This window comes from Empidonax traillii, unplaced genomic scaffold (genome assembly GCF_003031625.1).
Source record: "Empidonax traillii isolate 1590-97213 ecotype Southwest subspecies unplaced genomic scaffold, ASM303162v1 scaffold15:size5535645, whole genome shotgun sequence".
NCBI classification, from domain to species: domain Eukaryota; kingdom Metazoa; phylum Chordata; class Aves; order Passeriformes; family Tyrannidae; genus Empidonax; species Empidonax traillii.
The window spans coordinates 626,721-645,267 of NW_020955208.1; the positions used below are offsets into that span (position 1 = coordinate 626,721).

The 18,547-nt window shown below is 45.0% G+C and overlaps 1 protein-coding gene across 5 annotated transcripts in view; it reads left to right on the forward strand.

Moving 5' to 3' along the window:
* The window catches only part of RNF220 (ring finger protein 220), a 210,204-nt gene that overhangs the window by 159,800 nt on the left and 31,857 nt on the right, over positions 1 to 18,547 (forward strand). For 3 of the 5 annotated variants that reach the window (XM_027892760.1, XM_027892772.1, XM_027892797.1), the window contains 2 exons: positions 1,630 to 1,751; positions 2,763 to 2,895. In XM_027892760.1, the coding sequence (XP_027748561.1) occupies positions 1,630 to 1,751; positions 2,763 to 2,895 (255 nt within the window). The remainder of the gene's footprint in view (positions 1 to 1,629; positions 1,752 to 2,762; positions 2,896 to 18,547) is intronic. The other 2 variants (XM_027892781.1, XM_027892789.1) reach the window with 1 other exon arrangement.

An 18,547-nucleotide genomic window follows, 5' to 3' on the forward strand; every position in this document is an offset into this window, starting at 1 on the left:
GGGAGGGTTGCAGAGCATCAGCAAATAGAATTTAGACAAACAATGAAAGATGTTTGTGTTAACTTGAGAGTCTCTGTAGTTCAAAGTGCCAGATACCAAAAACATTCTTGTTTTGGTCTCAAGTTGCTGTCCCTTATTCTGGGAATGTCCCATTTGCAGAATCCTTTTCATCGTGTGAGGAAGGGAGATGAATTTTTCAGGGAGTTTTCCCACATCTCTATCTCAGCGAGAAAAAGCAATGCCCAGGGAATAATTTAAGCTATTTTAGTGCTAGAGCATCAGAGAACATAGGGCATGATGAATACTCCTAGTTCTGGATTGTGGGAAAGTATATCCTAACCCAGAGGGTCCTGTGTCCAGGGAAGCCAATGAGAAAGCCTTGCGAGAGGCCTTTCAGGTCTGTGTTGATGTGTTCAGCTGAAACTTTATAAATCACTTGGTGCTGTGTATGCTTTAGAAAACAGTTGACAGAAACTCTCCTGTACACTGGTCCTTCTCATCCTGCCGTTCCAGCAGCTTTCTCTGACTTGTTGGCTGCAGGGAGCTGTCGATCCCACAGTGTTCAGGCATGAAGGCTTTCAGAGCGTGCTGCAGCGCTCACAATGTCAGTAACGATTTCTGGCTAATGCAGCTTTTTGGTGGTGTCATCTCTCATTATCACATGGGCTTTCCTTGGGCTTTTCCTTGTCTCTCATTCAGAATTTTGACCTTCCTTATTAATTAAACAGTGACTTTCCTGCAGCCAGTGATTGAGTTATTCAGTAATACCTGCCTAAAGCCATCATAATAAAAGGCAGAAGTTCTTTTTAATGCAAATGATTTGGTTCCAGATGTTTTGATCACATTAAACGATGGCTCAAATTAACCAGATATTGGATTAAGCAACAGGCTACCTTGGCTGCTTTTTCTAATCATCGTGATTCCTAACATGTTTGTTTCCCAGAGCTTGCCCAGTGTAGCCCCCAGTTTTCATGAAATAAAATAACAGAGAGCCAGAAGCTATCTAGCAGGGGTGCTGATTTTCACAGCCAAGATCTCTCCTTTCCTTAAATGTTACCTGCTACTAAGATGGTGCTCGGACTTGTTTGTAGTGTCCCGGGAAGGAATTTTTCGGAGTGTACAGGAGGCTCTGTGGTCCTTGAGATGACTGTTACATACCTTGTCCAAGGCTTTCAGGTGCTACATTATCCTTAAGCGTTTTAAGCTGTAGGGAATAGATGTATTAGTGTAAGGGCCTCGGACTTGGAAGGCAAAATCCAAACCAGAATTCACTGGCTTGATCACTCAACTTTGAAAACAATTTCAGCTTTCCAAGAGAAAGTATTTAACCATTTTAATAAAGTAGCTGGGGGTGTGCAGCAGATATTGCCTCTCCTAGCTGCCTCTATGAACTCAGGGAGTACTCAGCCACAGATTACAGATTTAATCTGAAAAATGCCAAGTAACAGTCTCTGCACTGTTTACAGAGGTCAGAATAGGGAGTTGCAACAGGATTTTCTGGTGTGAAATCTTACCGTTTCTGCCAAGGGTTTATGATTTGGAGCTGAGCAAGTAAAGAGTGGATCTACGAACTTGACATGTGTTCCTTTTTTTGTTTGTTTGTTTTCTTTCCCTGGTCTCTCCACGCAGCTCGGATTGGAAAAATGAAACGGAGGAAGCAAGACGAAGGGCAGGTATGTCCCCTCTGCAGCCGCCCTCTGTCAGGATCCGAGGAGGAGATGAGTAGGCATGTGGAACAATGCCTTGCAAAGGTAGAGGCGCAGCAGGATCACCAGCTGCCATTCCCTTCTCCCTTCTCCCAGCTTTGTCTGCAGTTGAGCTAATGTGGGGCAAAAACTAACATTGCTGAGCTTTCAGGCAATGCTGACTTTCTCTCTAAGATCTGTAGTCACTTCTGTTTATCTTGGGAGATGGATTCTTCTGGATTTTTCTGCTTTAGTAACTTTTTCTGCTTTATGCACCCTCCTGCTATTACGGAAGTTTAAGTTGTAGATTGTAAAGGTGGAGCTGCTGAAGTTTATGAAGCCTTTTGTAGGACTTCAAGCTTCCTATGTAGCACAGCAAGAAGAGTTCTTTCTGATCTGTGCCATTCTTTCAGATCTTTCTGGTTTGAACATTAGAATTAGTTTTTGTTGGGTTCTAACAGACTGGAATTTGTAAATGTTGCATGACCAGCTTACTCCAAGAAGTGCATTTAAATCAAATAGCAAGGAAGAAGGACAAACAAGCCCTAGGGGAGGGAGGCAGTTGTATCATAGGGCTTTCTGTTTGTGTTTCTCAAGAAAATCCCTCAGCAGAGATGATAACAAATTCATTCTTGCTGCCCTGAGAGGTGCATAGTGTAAAGAGAGGTGTCTTTGATGAGTATGTCCCGAAAATATGCATGGAGAGGAGAACATTCCTGCTGGGGGTCAAAGAAATCTATGTTTACACGATAGAGGAATTGTACATGCAAGGCAGGGGAGTACATGTTGAAGTGAGCACCGGCATTGTTATAGGAACCAGAGCTTAAATTTCCATGTGTAACAATTACGAACCTTGCAACTTGTTTTGATCTTCAGCTTGTCAACTTCTCCCAGCCCCTACTTCTAGATTTAGGTCACTGGGAATGGGGGTGGGAGTAGACGCTGCTGTGTAGACGCTCCATACTTAGCTGTCCTGGGAACAGTCCAGCTTTCCTTTTCCATCCCACCGTGAGTTATTAACCCCAAAGAGCTATTTCCTACATCTCAACACTCTGCCCCTGCTTTACCCCCGTGCAGAGAGAAGGTTCCTGCATGACTGAGGACGACTCTGTGGACATCGAGAACGAGAACGGGAACCGCTTTGAAGAGTACGAGTGGTGCGGGCAGAAGAGGATACGGGCCACTACCCTCCTGGAGGGAGGATTCCGAGGTGTGCCGGCGTTCCGGGGGCGCTTGTAAATCTTTCTGCTGTGGAAGTTGGTCATTACCTGTCTTTAAAGGGAGGGGGATGTGGGGATTTGCCTTTCACGAAGGGCGGAACCATCAGCCTTTGCCGGAATGTGAAGTGTTTTCTGTGTCTCTCTTGAATGGTGAGAGTCAGAATTCGTGCAGATCTTGAACAAAAAGCGTGGCGTTTGTTTCTTCCTCAAGAAACGTGTCTGAGGAGGGAGCGAGCAGGAACAGGTAGATCATTTGGGGAAAATAGCTTTTTATATCTTACACATAGTAAGAAATACGTGGGAATATGTGAACAGAGGGAAACAGAAATGAAATTGTAAAAATTCCCAGCCTGGAGTGACGAAAGCTGGTGTATCAGCCTCTGGTGATGTATTGGAGGTGACAGCTAAGTCGCTGTAGCACCTGCATAAAATATTAAAGGGCCAGTTGTGCATTTATCACTCCATCCCTTTTAAGGTTGATAAATGAGAATCCAGGAACCTGCTCTGCACCTCCAGCGCTACAAGCCTTTAGGGCTCTCAGACAAACACATTTTATTTTTCCTTCTTCTTTTGCTCCTTCCCCAGTGACGGGGAAATCAGTTACCGAAGGGAGAGTGAGTTATGGCAAAATTTGACCTCTCATGAGCTTTATTGGTGAATGTAATTTTATCTAGAAACCTGGCCCCTTTCTTACACTAAGCCCTTTGGCCTCAAAGAGGAGGATTTACTAAACTGTTCGTTGGCATGAACCTCAGGCACTCAAAAGAGTCTCTCACAAGCAATCCACGTAGTGCATGCCTAATGAGAGGGGGAATGCTGGCTCCCTTCGTTCAATAAAGAGGATGGGATGTGATCTCTTCCTATATCAGCTTGGATTTTAATTTAAAATATCTCAAGGGGAAAAGCTGCTGCATAAGGGAGTTGGACTTAAAAGCCAGCCGTGTGCTGAGATACAACCAGACACTCCTGATCTGTTCTTGCCTTCCTCCAAAATTAAATTGTATCTGGGTTGTAGCAGAGCAGATGATGAGGAGCACAGACTTGAAGGAACAGCTTCTTTGGGTTTTTAAGGACACCCAGGGAAGCTCACACTGTTGCATCCTGTGTCTGTAACCTAACTTTTTTGTGACTCCATGGAGAGTTGCAGATACCTGATGAGACCATGCAAGGTGTTGAACTCTGTTTGTGTAGTATAGACACTGCAATCCATCGTGGGAAAGTTTGGGATGTCTCTGTGCCTTTATTGTTGTCACTGCTAGTCCTGATTAGAAAAGGCTACTTAGTTCATTTCTTCCCCTTTCTGTGCATGAGTAGGTTGTTCCTTCACCCCCAACACACACCTCCATTTGAGGAGAGCACAATTTTCCACTTCCTTTGGTGTGGACATCGTGCTGCCTTCACCTTAATGTTCCAACTCGTTTTTGAGTTAACTGACTGAAATGTGACCTGAACCTTCCATATTGCTTCAGTCATATGGAGGCCCTCTTTCAAATGAGGCTTCAGATGGACAAAATATGTGTAACTGATGTGGTTAGGCTGTGTAAATGTAAAGTACTTTCCCTTTGTTGTGTTGTCTTCATTATTTTAAAGAATTTTCAAAGCTGTGAATTTGCATTATGTGGATCACCTGGTGTCCTCCACCAGAATTTAGACAGGTTCCAGTGTCAGCCAGTGCTGTAACCTCTGCCAGATGGCTACACACACATGGACAACAGATAGTTCTGTGATTCATACTTAGAGATGGCCTTGCTTCCACCAGGAAGTATTGGGGACTGTCTCTTCTTTCCTTTTTGAGACCTTCATGACACCTTCTGGAGTTACATGAATAGACCCAGGAAAAGACTGGAAGACCAAGAGAAAAGCACAGCACAGCTACATGCAGTTCTGAAACCCTCCATAATTACCCTGGTGGGAAGGCTTTTGGGTTTGACTGCTTCCCTTTGTGGTGCTGGATGAAAGGTGTCTGTAGATCAGCTCGCAGGGACATCCCTGTAGCATTTGTAGCAGGCTTTTTGTGCAGTTTTTTGTGGCGGAGCCACTACTGAAGAAGTGACTCCACCTGAGCTGCTGGCAGGTCTGTAGCACCTGGCCTTCCTCCTCTGGAGCACAGCTCTGCCTGCAGCTGGATTCAACAGCTGCCACGCTTCTCTAGAGAAGTGTCCTCTTCCCTAAACAGGGAACCTTTCTGCCACCAACTTTCTACCTAGTGTTTTGGGATAACCAGGCAATATATGGAGGATACCTACCTACTCTGCACGAGAAGTGGCTGTAAAATTTGGAAAGCCAAAGCTAAGCTGGAGTGATATCTCATAGCTGGCTAGTTGCATTTATTTTTAATCAAATTACACTTTTTCATGCTCTCTTTTGTGGCTCTCAAATTGTCTCTGACTGCTGTCATTCAGAGGTCTCCGTCACTCAGGCCCGCTGTTTGCGCTCTCAGGTAATATTAAGGTGGTGACTACCTTTCTTCTTTCTCTGCCAGTGTTGGCTCTTGCCTTATTTTAGGGACAGAATTCTTAATTTACAGCCCTGAAGCACAGCACAACGTTTTGTGGATGCTTTCTAATGCTTAAAACTGCTTTGTCTGGAGTTGGCAAGGCCCTCGTTAACCCCTGTCACCCGAGGCTTTGCATTTGGCTCTGTTCCCTTTGCTGAGAAGTTGCAGCGATGTGGAAATCAAAGGTCTTTTATAATGCCAGACAGCCCTTGCCAGGCTACAGGGATGTCACCAGTGTCTAAAGAGATGACATGGGGAAATACATAAAACCAGAGGGGAAAATAGATGGCCATGTGTCTCATTAATTTCGGTTTTAATGGTGTGTTGCTCTGAGGAGATGTCACAGCTGGGTGAAGGGGGAGCAGGACTTAACACAGGTCCCGGCTTCTTCTTTTTATCATTTTTGGTTAATGCACAAAGTCACTCTCAACATGAGGAATACTCTCTGCCAATTTTATGAAAGGGCATGACAGATTCCCAGGTGGAGTGAGGTTGGGAGATCTTGGGGTTTTTCTTCTTAAAAACAGAAAGGTCAGGGAAATGAACACCCCTGTTCAGATTTTCTGGAAGATGGTCTCATACTCAGGAGCAATCACAGGCTGAAACTCTCACTTGTATGGTTCCTAGGGTGACACTTTCTTGCTTCCAAAGCACTTGCAGGGAAAACTTGTTCCTCTAACTTGAGGGGCTGTCTTAGAAGACAAAGAGTTTCCAGCTTCTGTGTTGGTGTTACAGCTGCAAACCCACAGTGAGGTCTAGTGCAGCAGAGCCAAAGCACACCTCCTTGGCTGCCACAGCTCAGCATACCTGGGGCAGCAGGTGGAAAGAACAGGCAGTGGCAGCAAGGAGGAATATGACATAACTCAGAAGTGCAGGGATCATTTTGTTGTCTCTGAAATTGTTGAGTTTGGTGAAGACTTTTCTGTCAGGAAATATTTGGTGCTTCTAGCATCCCTCCTGGCTTCCTAAAGCATCGTCTGCTACCACTTAATTTGCTTACCAAAACTGGAAGGATGCAGGGTGTAAATTAAGATTATTGGCAGCTTTATAGGGTTTGGAAACCACTTCATTTCCACAGAGGTCCTGCTTGAAGTAGGGGTTTGTAGGAGAGTTCTTGGTTCTGTTTGGGGTGGGTTCAGAAGAATACCAGCATGAAATACCAAGCTCTTTAAATTAAGCTCGTGCTTCAAAGTGAAAAACTGAACAGATGCAGTAATCAAATATTTCCCTGTCTCAGTACAGTGTCACAAGACTAAAATTTCTCTTAAAATACCTGAACATTCAGTAACTATCTCTCCCCACGTCTCTGAATCGTCCCTCTCTGAAACTCGTTGTTGCAGGGGATTATTTCATGCCATCTTTAATGAGTTTCTGTGTTTAGGATGCCAACAAGGCTTCGCAAGTGAAAGCATCAAGTGGCTTCCTCTCTGATGGATTTTTTTTTTTTTTAACACTCAACATATTTGTAGCATTTCTTCTGTTCCTCTGCAGAATGGATGCACGTTACCCTCAGTGTTTACACTGTAAGGTTATCCCTTTAAAGAATTCCTGAGGGAAGTTCAAAAGGTTTTTTTTTTTTCTTTGAAAGATTCAGTGTCTCTTTTTGTGTGTATGTCTCTTACTTGAAAGAAGGGAAAGGCGGGGGGGAAGTGGAAAAAAAGTGCTTTATCTGAAAAGAATCACATCAGCTTCACACTGATAGAAGCTGCTGTCATCTCTTAAACGGCTTAGCACAGTCAAAAGGCAAGAGGACTTAAAACAGTGTCTTACACAGGGATCGATGGGTGGAACACATAACTCGTAACTGCAAAAAAAAAAAAAAAAAGGCAGCGCGGGGGGAGAGATAACGGTAATGATTGCATTGAGGGAAGCTTGAGGGAGGCTTGTTCTTTGTAACACAGCTTCAAAGGTGGCTGGACTGGTGCCTGAGCAAACTGTCCTGTGAAGTCGCTGCCTCTGTAGGTCTAGGAGAGGTGGGGTGGGGGGGGGTGGGGAGATGCTTGCACCCTTCTGCTTCCTAACAGATGGGACAAAGATTAGTAAATGCCAGGTTAGCAGCTCCCTTCTGCTGCCTCGGATTTGAGGAGAGGATTTTGTCCCTTGGTCCCCAGCCGGCCGGCCAGCCGTTCCGGGAAGGCAGCTTGTCCAGGAGAGGGGAAGGAGGCGAGGGGGCGGTTGGGGAGCCGGGGGTGGGGGGCGGGATGTCAGTTTATCGATCGCACCTCAGTCAGGAGAGCTGCGGGCGCAGCGCTCTGAGCACGAGCGGCAGCGTGCTTAATGTGATTGAAAGGCAGTTAAAATGGCGGTGACCTTTTCAGGGGGAATTAGATTGCCTGCCAAGAGTGGTTAGAGGGAGTGATAACGCCAGCTTGAGGAAGCTGTCCAGTCTGCTTCAAAGGGAGAGAGACAGGGAAAGCAAGCTGGCAGCAAGTACCATTTAAAGCACGAACCGCGGGGTCTGACGGAACAGAGATTGCTGTCCTCTTTAGATATGAAAGAATGGAAGAATTCTTGCTAAGTTCTCTCCAAGTGCCCCGTCCTCCGCTTCTCCCCTCGAGCTCCCCACCGAAAAGCCGCCTTCTAGGGTGCAGTAGCAAGCTAGTCACCGCTGCTCTTCTGGGTTTCTTTTCCTTCAGCAGATCAGTTGCATCAAAAATAACACAGAAGAGGGAAAGACTTTGAAAATGTTAAAATGGCAAGCAGGGCATTTTCAGGGAAGGGTACTTTCTAAGAAAGATCAACATGACAAGGATATGTCTGATAGATTGTGATACTCTTGAAGAAGGAGAAACACAAAGGGATTACTTAACTCTGAAGTTTCTCTTTATTTCTCTGATATTTCTCTTTATTTCTCCATGCTTCCCTCCTCCCAAGCTAGCAAAGGGCTTGTATCTGTTTGGTAATGTCTTACCAAGGGAAAAGAACAGCACAACTTACCACAGAGAGACTTGGTAAAGCCTTATAAGCTGTAACGAACTACAGCTATCCTTGGGTGCCCATTTGCACTGGATCTCATGTCATGTACAATTAAGGCAGCTGCCTGGAAAGTGGGACTGTATTAAAATGTCTAAAAGTTTGCAGCAAATGGCTGCAGTCCCACTGTCAGCTTTCTATGGCCAGAGAATCAAGATGTGCTTCAGTTTGAGCAGCAAGTGGTATGGGCCAGCCTCCATCCACTGTGGGTTAGTTGTCCAAGAAAGAGGTTTGGGGCAATGGCTGTATGCTCCTCCAGTTTGTCCTCCTTCCAGATCCGTGCAGCAGTAGAAGTGTGCTCTCCTGGCATCAGATTCTAAGTAGACACTTTTCAGTTCAGCAGCAGGTGTTCTGTGAACACAGCAACTTCCTGTGTCAGGTAACTGGCTGGCAGAAAGCTCTAAACAGAGAGGGAAAACTCACTTTCACTTCTCTGTGCAATTTCATGAACATGGAAGTCTAACACAGAACTCCTGAAATCTTTGTTTGACACATGTGGAAACTGAACCATGGAGAAACCTTTAATGGTATGAAGATAGTAGCAAAGCTGGCAACAGACGTGAAAAGTCTTGTTCTAGAATGTCACCTGGTAGCCAGCTGTGCCCTCTTTTTCAGATAAAATATAATGAAACAAGCAGGAAAGCTTCAGGAGGCAAGGAGATTTTCCTTTTTTCCATGCCTGGAGGTTTAGGCTGCATTTAAGGTTATACCAGTAAGAGGGTATAAACTGATCTACTCAAATGCAGCAGAAGCTTTGAGTTGTACAGTAAAAGTGTGACTTCTCCTAAGAGACTCTGGGGGAAATGGAAGATATTTAGGCCTTTTGGAAGAGTGGTCTGGTAACTAGAATCATCTTCCCTATTTCTGTGTATATGAAGCAGAATTCATTCATTTTACCCTGGCAGACTAAAGCAAACTTCAACTTGAATGCCAGAGCAGTCTGTGGTACCTGCACATCTGAGCATCCTTCCCAGCCTCTCTAGCCTGGTATTTTAGCCTTCCTAAATTTGGGTTTTTACTTTCTGCTGGTCACTTCTACCTGCTATAAGCTTCCAACCGGGCAAGATGTATAAATTTCATGTTTCTCAAGTGCTTATTCTGTGCCTTATGCCCCCTTTAGAGGGCTGCTGAGTCCCAGACCACTGGTATACCTTACCTCAGCCCTTGTGTAAAACAATGGCAGTCCTGGTAGTCCCTCTGTTGCTGAAGGACAGTACTTTGGACTGGTCTGACAGAGTAGCCCAACCTCTCCTTAATGTTTGCACCTCTCTCCTTTGAGAGAAAGTACTTGTCCATAAGGTAATACTTGACCAAAAATGTTAGCAGATCTGTTTGCTTAGTGTTAGATACAATAATTGGACGGGCTGTACCCGATTCTCTGTCCATAGTTTGTGTCTGCATAAAGAATTTAAAGGATTCTGTGGCTAATAAATGTCTCTTGGGTATTGTCCTGTATATTGATACCAGAAGTTGACTCTAGTGAGCAGGAAAAACAGATTAGAATAGTATGTGATTTAAAAAAGAAAAGAAATCCTACCTTACATACCCAAGCCAGCATGACCTGCCATGTAATTGATGCTCAATGTCAGGTGTGTTTAAAGTTCATATAATGCTTCAAGGAACAGCATTTTCTTCATTGTGGAACACAAAGTAATTAACGTACTTGGCAAAGTAAAAATCATTTTAACTGGAAAAAAAAGAAATTGGTGGGTATAGCTGTTAAAATTTCTCATTGTTGATTGTACATTTTTGTTAACTTAAATGCATGCAAAAATGTAAGAATCTAATTTTTATGCTCAAACTGCCAGAATGCATTAACTGAAAGGAGCACAATCAACTAAACCCTGCTGGTTGATTTGTGTAACACCAATAGCCACTCTAACCAGGGAGAGATTTTCTGTGGCAAGAAGGGGAATTCTCTCCATTTCACAGTATTACGTATCATATTTGGGGGATGAGCAAGGATGTCTGTCACCCACTTCCTAGACGAAGGAGGTTAAAAACTGTCTGTCACCTACTTCCAGGTTAAAAAGAAAACAGAAAATGTAGTTGTAACACCATGAAAATTGGCAGAGGGAGTAAGGGAGCAGCTAGAGCACCTGAAGGTACTCAATTTTTTGAAATGGACTGGGTTTCAAGTTGACAGCATCTCTTTAAACTTCAGTTTTACTGGATCTCAGACAGCAGTTGCTCTGCAATCTGGTTTCCTAGTGGTCTGTCTGCTGTGGTTTTGAAAATCCCAGGCTTTTAGACAGTAATCTGATAATTTTTTAATTTCTTTTCCCAAGTGCCTGCAGTTTTGCTAGAACTGCAACCTACTTCTTGGACACTCGGGTCAAACTTCAGCCTTAAGCACACAATGGTTGATTGACGCGATTTTAATAGCATTTTAGAATACAGTTGTTAAGTCAGGGGCAGTGAGATGTTTCTGAGGCAAAAAGGGAGCACAGGTCTCAGTGGCTCCAAACAGCTCCTGTCTCCGCGTGTCGTCCCTTACACGCGGCGGTGAAACGCATTATCGAGTGGTGCCCGGAAAGTGGCTAACTGCGTTTGACACACGCCAACTCCCTGCCTCCACACTGGATAATTGCATTGTCAACTGTTCAGCAAAGTGGCAGGTGACACTGCAGCCGGATTGATTGTCCTACTATGGAGGCTCCCAAGACTGTCAGCCACCCAATCGATAGAGTTTACACAAGACACTGTGACTGCATCTGTAACTAATTTCAGTTTGAACCTCGCAAGATGCGGCTGTCCCTGTTTCCTGGCCTCTCTTCTTTGCTTGCATCTTCTCCCTAGACGAGGCAGTTGTTTTTCCACTGAAAGCCTGGTTTTATTTCTTGTTTTGGAGCTGGAAGTGAAGAAATCAATGGTGTGTTTTGTGGTTTCAGAGTTGAGGGCATTACAGCACATGGCTAACTAGCAGCTCCAGTTTTGCAATCGATAGGCTGATCAATTGATTAAATTAGCACTGATTTTTCTTTCTTCTTTCCAGCCTAGAAAAGAATTAGTTTGGGGGGGGGGGGAAGAGCACATGTGTTTGGCCTGTGAAATTTAGCCTTTGGTTTTTCCAGTCCTTGGTTGCCTTTCCCCCATGAACACAATCTCTGTGCTCATCATTATTTAAAGCAAACTGCATCGAGCCCCGCCACTGGCAGCAGCCCCGGTGTAAGCCAGGGTGTCACTTTCAGCTGTTCACCAGCCCTGCTGCTTCATGGTCGGCTGCCTTAGAAAAGTCATCCTCCAAGGCTCTGCTGTGCTGTTTTATTATTGGCAAAGCTGCGACATTCCTGTGATCCCTGTCAGTGGTGCTTATTGATCCAGTGATGTGAATCTGCTTAGTGATTCAAGATTACTTTAATTCTCCCTCTTCCTTTTTTGTTTGTTTCCACCCTCTCCCCAGGGGAACAAAAGCTTTCAGATCCACCTTTCCCTGACTGTGGAAAACGAGCTGTAGCTGCAAAGACCAGGGTTGTTGCTGCTGCTTTTGTACTTCAGCTCAAGGTTTTGAAGAGCAGCCTTTTGAGATAGACCTGGGGCTGTTCTCACCTTAGTGCATCAGGCCAGCACGAGGCTCTAGGAGCCAGCCACGAATGGCCACACCAGATCAGACCTTTGGTCTGAGTGCCTTTTTCCATCTGTAGCCATGATCTGTACCTGATGGGTTACCAGAGCCATAAAAGACATCTCTGGAATACTCCTCAGTGCTGCAAGGGGTGGGGAATCCTCTTCCCTGAGCCTTGCAGCAGCTGGCTCTTACCCTGTACAGCAGGGCTTGCCTGCCCTTTGTTCAGCACGCTGCTGCAAGATTATTTTAGTGGTCGTAAAATTATATGGCCCCTTTCTTTAAAGGCAGCTGTTTCTGTGATCTGTTAGCAAAGATCATTGCAAGCATCCACACCAGCAAGCAGTCAGGTCTCTGGCAGCCCATTTGTGCCTCTGTGAGAGCTAATGGACGGCATCAGATGGATGCAGCTGCTGTTTCAGGTGTGTGCTGTAACGACACATTTGGGTGTCAGTTTTCCAGGTAAATCACTGTTTTGCTTTAAATGGATCTGGCTCCAGAGAGATAAAGCCCTTGTCTCGTAAGCAGCTTTTCTTGGCCTCTGAATGTAATTTTTGTCAGCAGCAGGCTGGGGGAATGTCACCAGAACTATTCTGTCCCTGTCTGTGCTACGAAAACGCAGGGGAACAATTTCACAGTCCAAAAAGAAGGCTGGGGAGGTATTACAGATCTGTGGAAAGGCCTCTGTTCAACATGGCCTCGTCTCTGCCTTCCTCTTGCTTTCCAGAATTTTTGATGGCCTTCTCTTTCTTCCCAAATGCCTTTTACAATAAAACGACATCCAGGCCACCTTGTCCTCTTAGCAGTAGTTTGGGATACTTCAGCAGATGATGAAATAAACCCAGTTTAGAGCCGTTCTCGGGAAGTGTGTGAGGCCTGGCCGTGAGTCTGCATAAACTGCTTTTATTGCCTTCATTGTTTTTACTCTCCAAGAAGCCAACGAGTGACATTTCGGTAAGAAAATAGAGTGAACGTGCTGGAAAGGGAGGTTGTACAGAAGGGGGTCACTGCAAGGAGTGTAATTAGCAAAGGCTGCAGTTCTGGAGATTTATGAGAGGCTTTTTTTTCTTCTTTCCTGAACGCGTGTAAATTACCTGCGAACAGAACGAATGCCTCTTCCTGGCCAAAACAGGCCCCAGTAGAGCTGTATGCCCCTGAGATGGATTTGAATTTAGACCCATTTACAGAACTTACACAAAATTCTGGATTTCTACAATATTTCCAGTATAGATTTGACACCCTCCCCTCCTATTCCTTGGGGGCCATACCAGAGAAATGTTAGTTTATCCAGGTGAGTTTGATCCTCTGCATGAGTAGCATCTAGTAGCTGCGTTCATAATGGTTGTGCAAATAGTATTAGTGACATCTTAGTTTTCTTCTTTGGCTTTGTTTGGAGTGATAATTAAATATATACATATAATTAAATGTATCCAGAACAGCTGGCCCCTAAAACTGACTTATCTGCCCAGATAGGAGTTGAGGAACAGAGGTGGGGCACAGTAAATCTGTGCTTTCCTACCTGTGCTCATGCAATTAGGCTCATTTTGGGTCTGCAGTTGTCTTACCATTCTACCTCTAAGACCGCCAGCCTCCATGTGAGCTCATGCCTGTGCAGGAGCCAGCAGTGCTGCCAAGCACCTGAAGCAGCATATGTTGTCACTTTGACCATCTGCCACTGAATGTGATGGAGAAAAGGAGGGACTTGAATGTGAAGTCCTTTTATCTGTTCTGTGAATCTGCTTGTATATCATGTTAATGACTGTCTTAGCCTGGGCCACCATTCGCTTGAGAGATCTTGAGGTGACCAGTCACTGGGGGAATTACACACAGGAGGTGAGATTTGAGAAGCAGTGCAGAGATCAGAGAGGTTGGTTAGGCATGGGAGATGACTTAGGAGAAAGAAAAGTGCTATGACGACTTACAAAAAGGGGAAGGGAAGGAAAGGATTTCTGATGGGACTCATCTCCAGCCGTTATTAACAGGTGCACGGAAAGGGTGTGTTTTCTCCTTCAAGCTCAGCTGACTCCTGTAGCCTGCCTGTGCTTGCAGCTGGCAGCGTTGAAGAGACAGGCAAATTTTTTTCTGCTTTTCAGACCTCTGAGTATTTCAAAAACACCGTTGCTTGTGTAGAGTACCTAAATTTTTCACGAACTGCCTTGAATTGGTGCTCAGGCAGACTGCTCTGAGGCCAGCCCAAAGAAAGCTGTGTACACAGTGCTAGGTAAGTGATGTTGATAGGTACATTCTGATTGATGGGCGAGTTTGTCTCCCAAACTGTCACAGGGTTTATAGAGGTGCCACTCAATACCAGTGCTGGAATTGCTTGTCAGAGCACCTGGCTACAAGAGCAATGGGGATTGGAGACAGAGCTGTAACTTTGTTTTTTCTCTGCTTAATGGCCCTGGCGTCTGACCTGCCTGCTCACTCCTGTTTGTCTGGACCTTAAGGAGGCAGCTGGGATTAAGACTGTCAGAGAATCGTGCTGCTTTAGCATCAGAAGGCTAATTGTATCAGGGCTGGCAGCCTATGACAAGTGGTTGCCTCCTACCAAATGCACAGCAAGAGCAAAAAGTTCTTCAACAAGGAACAGCAACATTATAGGAGAGGCTGCAGTGAGTTTGTTCTTTTTGCATCTGAAAGCAGCGTTTTCAAATTCACAAGTGGAATTAGGTTCCTCAACCCCTGGGTGACTCCAAAGAGTCACAGCTGCTTCTGTGAATAACAGATCGTGTCTCTTACGAATTCCCAGGTCAAACTCGCAACTTAACATTCAGCTGTCGGATTTCACTTCATTAACACGTGGGGATAAAGTTCTGGTCCCGAGCATTGACCTCTGGAGAGCAGCGCTGGCTGTAGAGGTCCACTCTGGGCAGTGTTGCTGATGGCTGTGAATTACTGCGTGACCTTCAGAAGCCGAGCCTTGCTGAAGGAACCCTTCCCTGTTCCCAGTGCACGCTGTTGAATTGCAAATCACTCAAATCACCCCTAGTGGTAAGGGGTCTTCTGGAAGCTCCTGTTCTCCTCCAATAGATCCAAAACGATGCTGTTGCAAAGGCCATTTTATTGCGCCCTGCCCTCTGCGCTCCGTTTCATGTTTTCCTTGCTCCTGGATGGACCCCACCAGCAGGAGCTGGAAGTTGTGAGCCCTCTTTACATTTGGGCTGAGTTACTGAGAAGCAGGTGTGATCCTTTTGGGCCTTCCTTGCATTTAGTGGTCCTCTTAATCCATTTATAACAGCACTTGTCCAGAAATCTGGTTTGAATGAGCCTGAGATGAATGAATAATGTCAAGCAGTTCAGACGTCAAATATTTGAACAGCTGCGTGGGTGTTTTCACTGGCTTTGTGCATGGAAGCAACCCCAGGAAGTTAGGCAAGGAGGGTCAGGTTGAAATTGTGGCACCAAACGCCATCCCACTGGAACTGGCCTCAGAATCCATCCCTGCTGCAGAAGAAAGGGCATTAGGATGCTGATGTCAGGCCGTTCATTCCACAGGTGATGCTGGGCCAAGCTTTGCATCCTGTCCTTTGGTGTTCTCTTGCGTGCAGGGGCAGTATCGGGTTTTATGAATCTTGATTCGCATCAGAAACGTGTTTTGTGGGGTTTGTTTTTCTTTTTTTTTCTAAAGCAGCTTCTGAAGTCCCAGAGCTGATAGCACAGCTTATATTCAGAGTATTTTCTGGATTCACAGAGGTTACTTTGGTTAGCATACGGTTTCTGAATCGGGGAGGTTTTTTCCATATTGCAGTGGAGTACACTTGTTCATGTCAAAAAAAAAAATCCATATTTATTGAAAAACTGAGAGTTGGATCACCTCACTGTGCCTTCTTTTAGGCATCAGTCTGGGAGTCCTTGTTTGATCAGAAAAGAAAATTCATCCTTCTCGTGCCCTTCACCTTAACCTGTGAGCTTCTCTGCTGCTGTGCCCTCCTCAGAAAGGCTCTATCAGATCACCCCACTGTGTATCTGCCATTGCAACACCGTCCCCCTTGTACTCCTCCCTGTGTACAGAGCATAGTACTCTGTCGGCAATGCAGTGGTTCCTATTATAGAGATGGATTCAGCAAAAGCTCTGGAGTATTTTCCTTTCAGACTTAAAAGGGATTTTCTTAAGTACAGAGGTTTTGAGAGCAAGGACACCAGGATTCTGAAGTCAAGGTGCCTTGATATTTGTAACCTGTATCGCAGTAAGCAGATCTTCTTGTCTTAAGCTCTAGCCATAAACCACTAGTTGGCTTGAGTCACTTGGAAACAAAATTGATGGAAAGGTGGATGTTGGCTGTGTGCTTGGCATCCTTGCAGAGAGAGGAACACAGGGAGTGGTCCCACTTACATTCACTCTTTTGGACACCTTCCCCCGCCAACCAAGGCACTTGCTCCAAGAATTCATTGTCTGGCTAACGTTCAGATCACCTCCTGGGACTGGCCAAGTCACAGCTCCAGCTTTACATGATTTGTGTTTCCCACAGCTACAAGAAAAATGAAGACCTGTGTGTCCAAAGTTTATGGCCTTTGAGAAGTGATGGGCTAAAGTAATGCCAGGTGCAGGGGATGGCGTTACTGCAGGTTAAATGCCATGCCCATAAATTACCACCCCCTCGCCCACTCTTGACTTTTAAAGCAGCTTTGAAAGACTATCCAGCTTCTTTGACAGGTCTCTCTTGCTCCTCTAAATCTTCTCCCAAACACTGTGATGAGCTGAATGAGTCAGGATTTACTAGATGAGCCATTGCAGCTCGTGACACGTGTTGGCTGGCAGCATAAAGCCACTCTGAGACACTCTAGCAGGGGTCTGCTGGAAGGGGGCTGCCACAGTGACACCACAGGGCTGACCTACAAAGGTGGCTCCTGCATTGTTGGTGCTGCCTGTGTTACCTCTGCTAAAAATTAAGTCTGGCAATTACTTGGAAGTAAAAGGTAGTTTATGTTCCTAGGGAAAGGTTAGTCTTAAAATCGCTGTCGTGCTACAGCTATCACTCGTTAAGGACCTTCTTGGTATTCAGGGAAGAGAAATATCAAATCCATATAAACAAATTTTTATTGGGGGCTTAATGAATCGGCAAGAGCGTCCATTCCTAGAGAGCCACAGTAAAGAACTGTGTCTGAATGGTGTCCTTGGAACCATGAGACCTTGGAAATGAGACCTTTGCTTTGCCCTGCTCCCTGTACTGATGCAGACTGTTAGAAACACAGTTCACTCTTCTGGGCTTTTGTGAGTGTGCTGCTGAGAACCCAGTGGGCTGAACAGGCTCAGACATCTGTAAGCACTAAAAAGGCTGCCCTAATGCTTTGGAACATCCTCATTCTTCAGACACATATATAATATTCAGTGCTCCTACAATTATTATTGCCTGTGTTCTGCATTTAGAACCACCTTCACAGTGCAGGAACCCACCTCTTGTGGGGCATTTGTGCAAGGCTGAGGCAACATCTACCTTGCTCTTTCAATACTTGCAGCTGGCACATGCTCCCTGGTCTACCACAAACTTGGGTCACCAGCTATCTGGATGGTCCTTCAGGCTCCAGCAGGTACCTCTGTCTGAGCCAGGTATTAAGTTAAGGAGTACTGAAGGCAGGTGAAGTGAGCACATTTCTATCTGAAAAGCTTATGTCCCCAAACAGCTTAGTTCTGCTGCAGAACTGAACACAAAAGAGGACCTTCCAACACTCTGGGGCTCAGGAGACCTTTGCCTAATGTCCAGTCTGGTCGGAGAAAGCATATTCAGTGTTAGCTCTCATAAAGAGTAAATATATGTCTTCTATAGTTTCTCTCCTATTAATAAACCTTAGACAGCAAATACCATGTGAAGATTAATCCTTGTAGGGTTTTGGGCAGATTCAATTAAAAGAAGCCTGGGTGCAGTTTGCAGTAACAGTCAGCAAAATGCTTGGGAACCAAAATAAATGTGTAAGTTGTTAGAAAGTGGCAGTTGTTGCACACTCAGTCTCAGATGGAACTGTAAAGGCTTGCTTCCTGCTGGAGTTGGGACTGGTCGTGTGCCTGACCCACCAGTGCTGGAAGAGGACAACTCTTGATGAGTTGCATTGGAATTTGCTCGTATAAGAAGTGCTTGTAAGGAGCTGTTAATGACTGTGAAGACTGATTTTTTTTCCTTCTTCTAGAAACCAGTTTGCTGTTCTTAAGTGTGTTAAGTTGTAAAAATCTAAGCCAGAACTAAACACATTTTAAAACGAAAAAGATATTTCTAATTGTATCTTAGCCTTTCCCTGCCCTCTGCATCTGAATTCAAGACTAATTCAGAATGTTCCTGTGGCCTTCTCTTTCTTACCTGCTGGTAGTGTAGATTTTGTGTTGTTTCTGTGAAAAATTAGTCTGGCGTATTTTGCTTCATTGTTTTTTCTGCCTTTTGAGAGAGACCCTTACATTTTAAAATAACTCATGTGGAGCTAAAGGTCAGGAATGCTTGATTTTAAATGTTGGGGGGCATTCAGAGCATAAAATCTAGGAAGTTAGAGCATTTCTGTGAGTGTTCCTGTGCAGTCTTTGGAGGTGACACCTTTTATGAAGCTGTTAAGAGTAAAGGACATCATGCAGACTGGTGCTGTGGCACCGTTCTTAGGAGATCTGCACTTCATCTCCAATTTA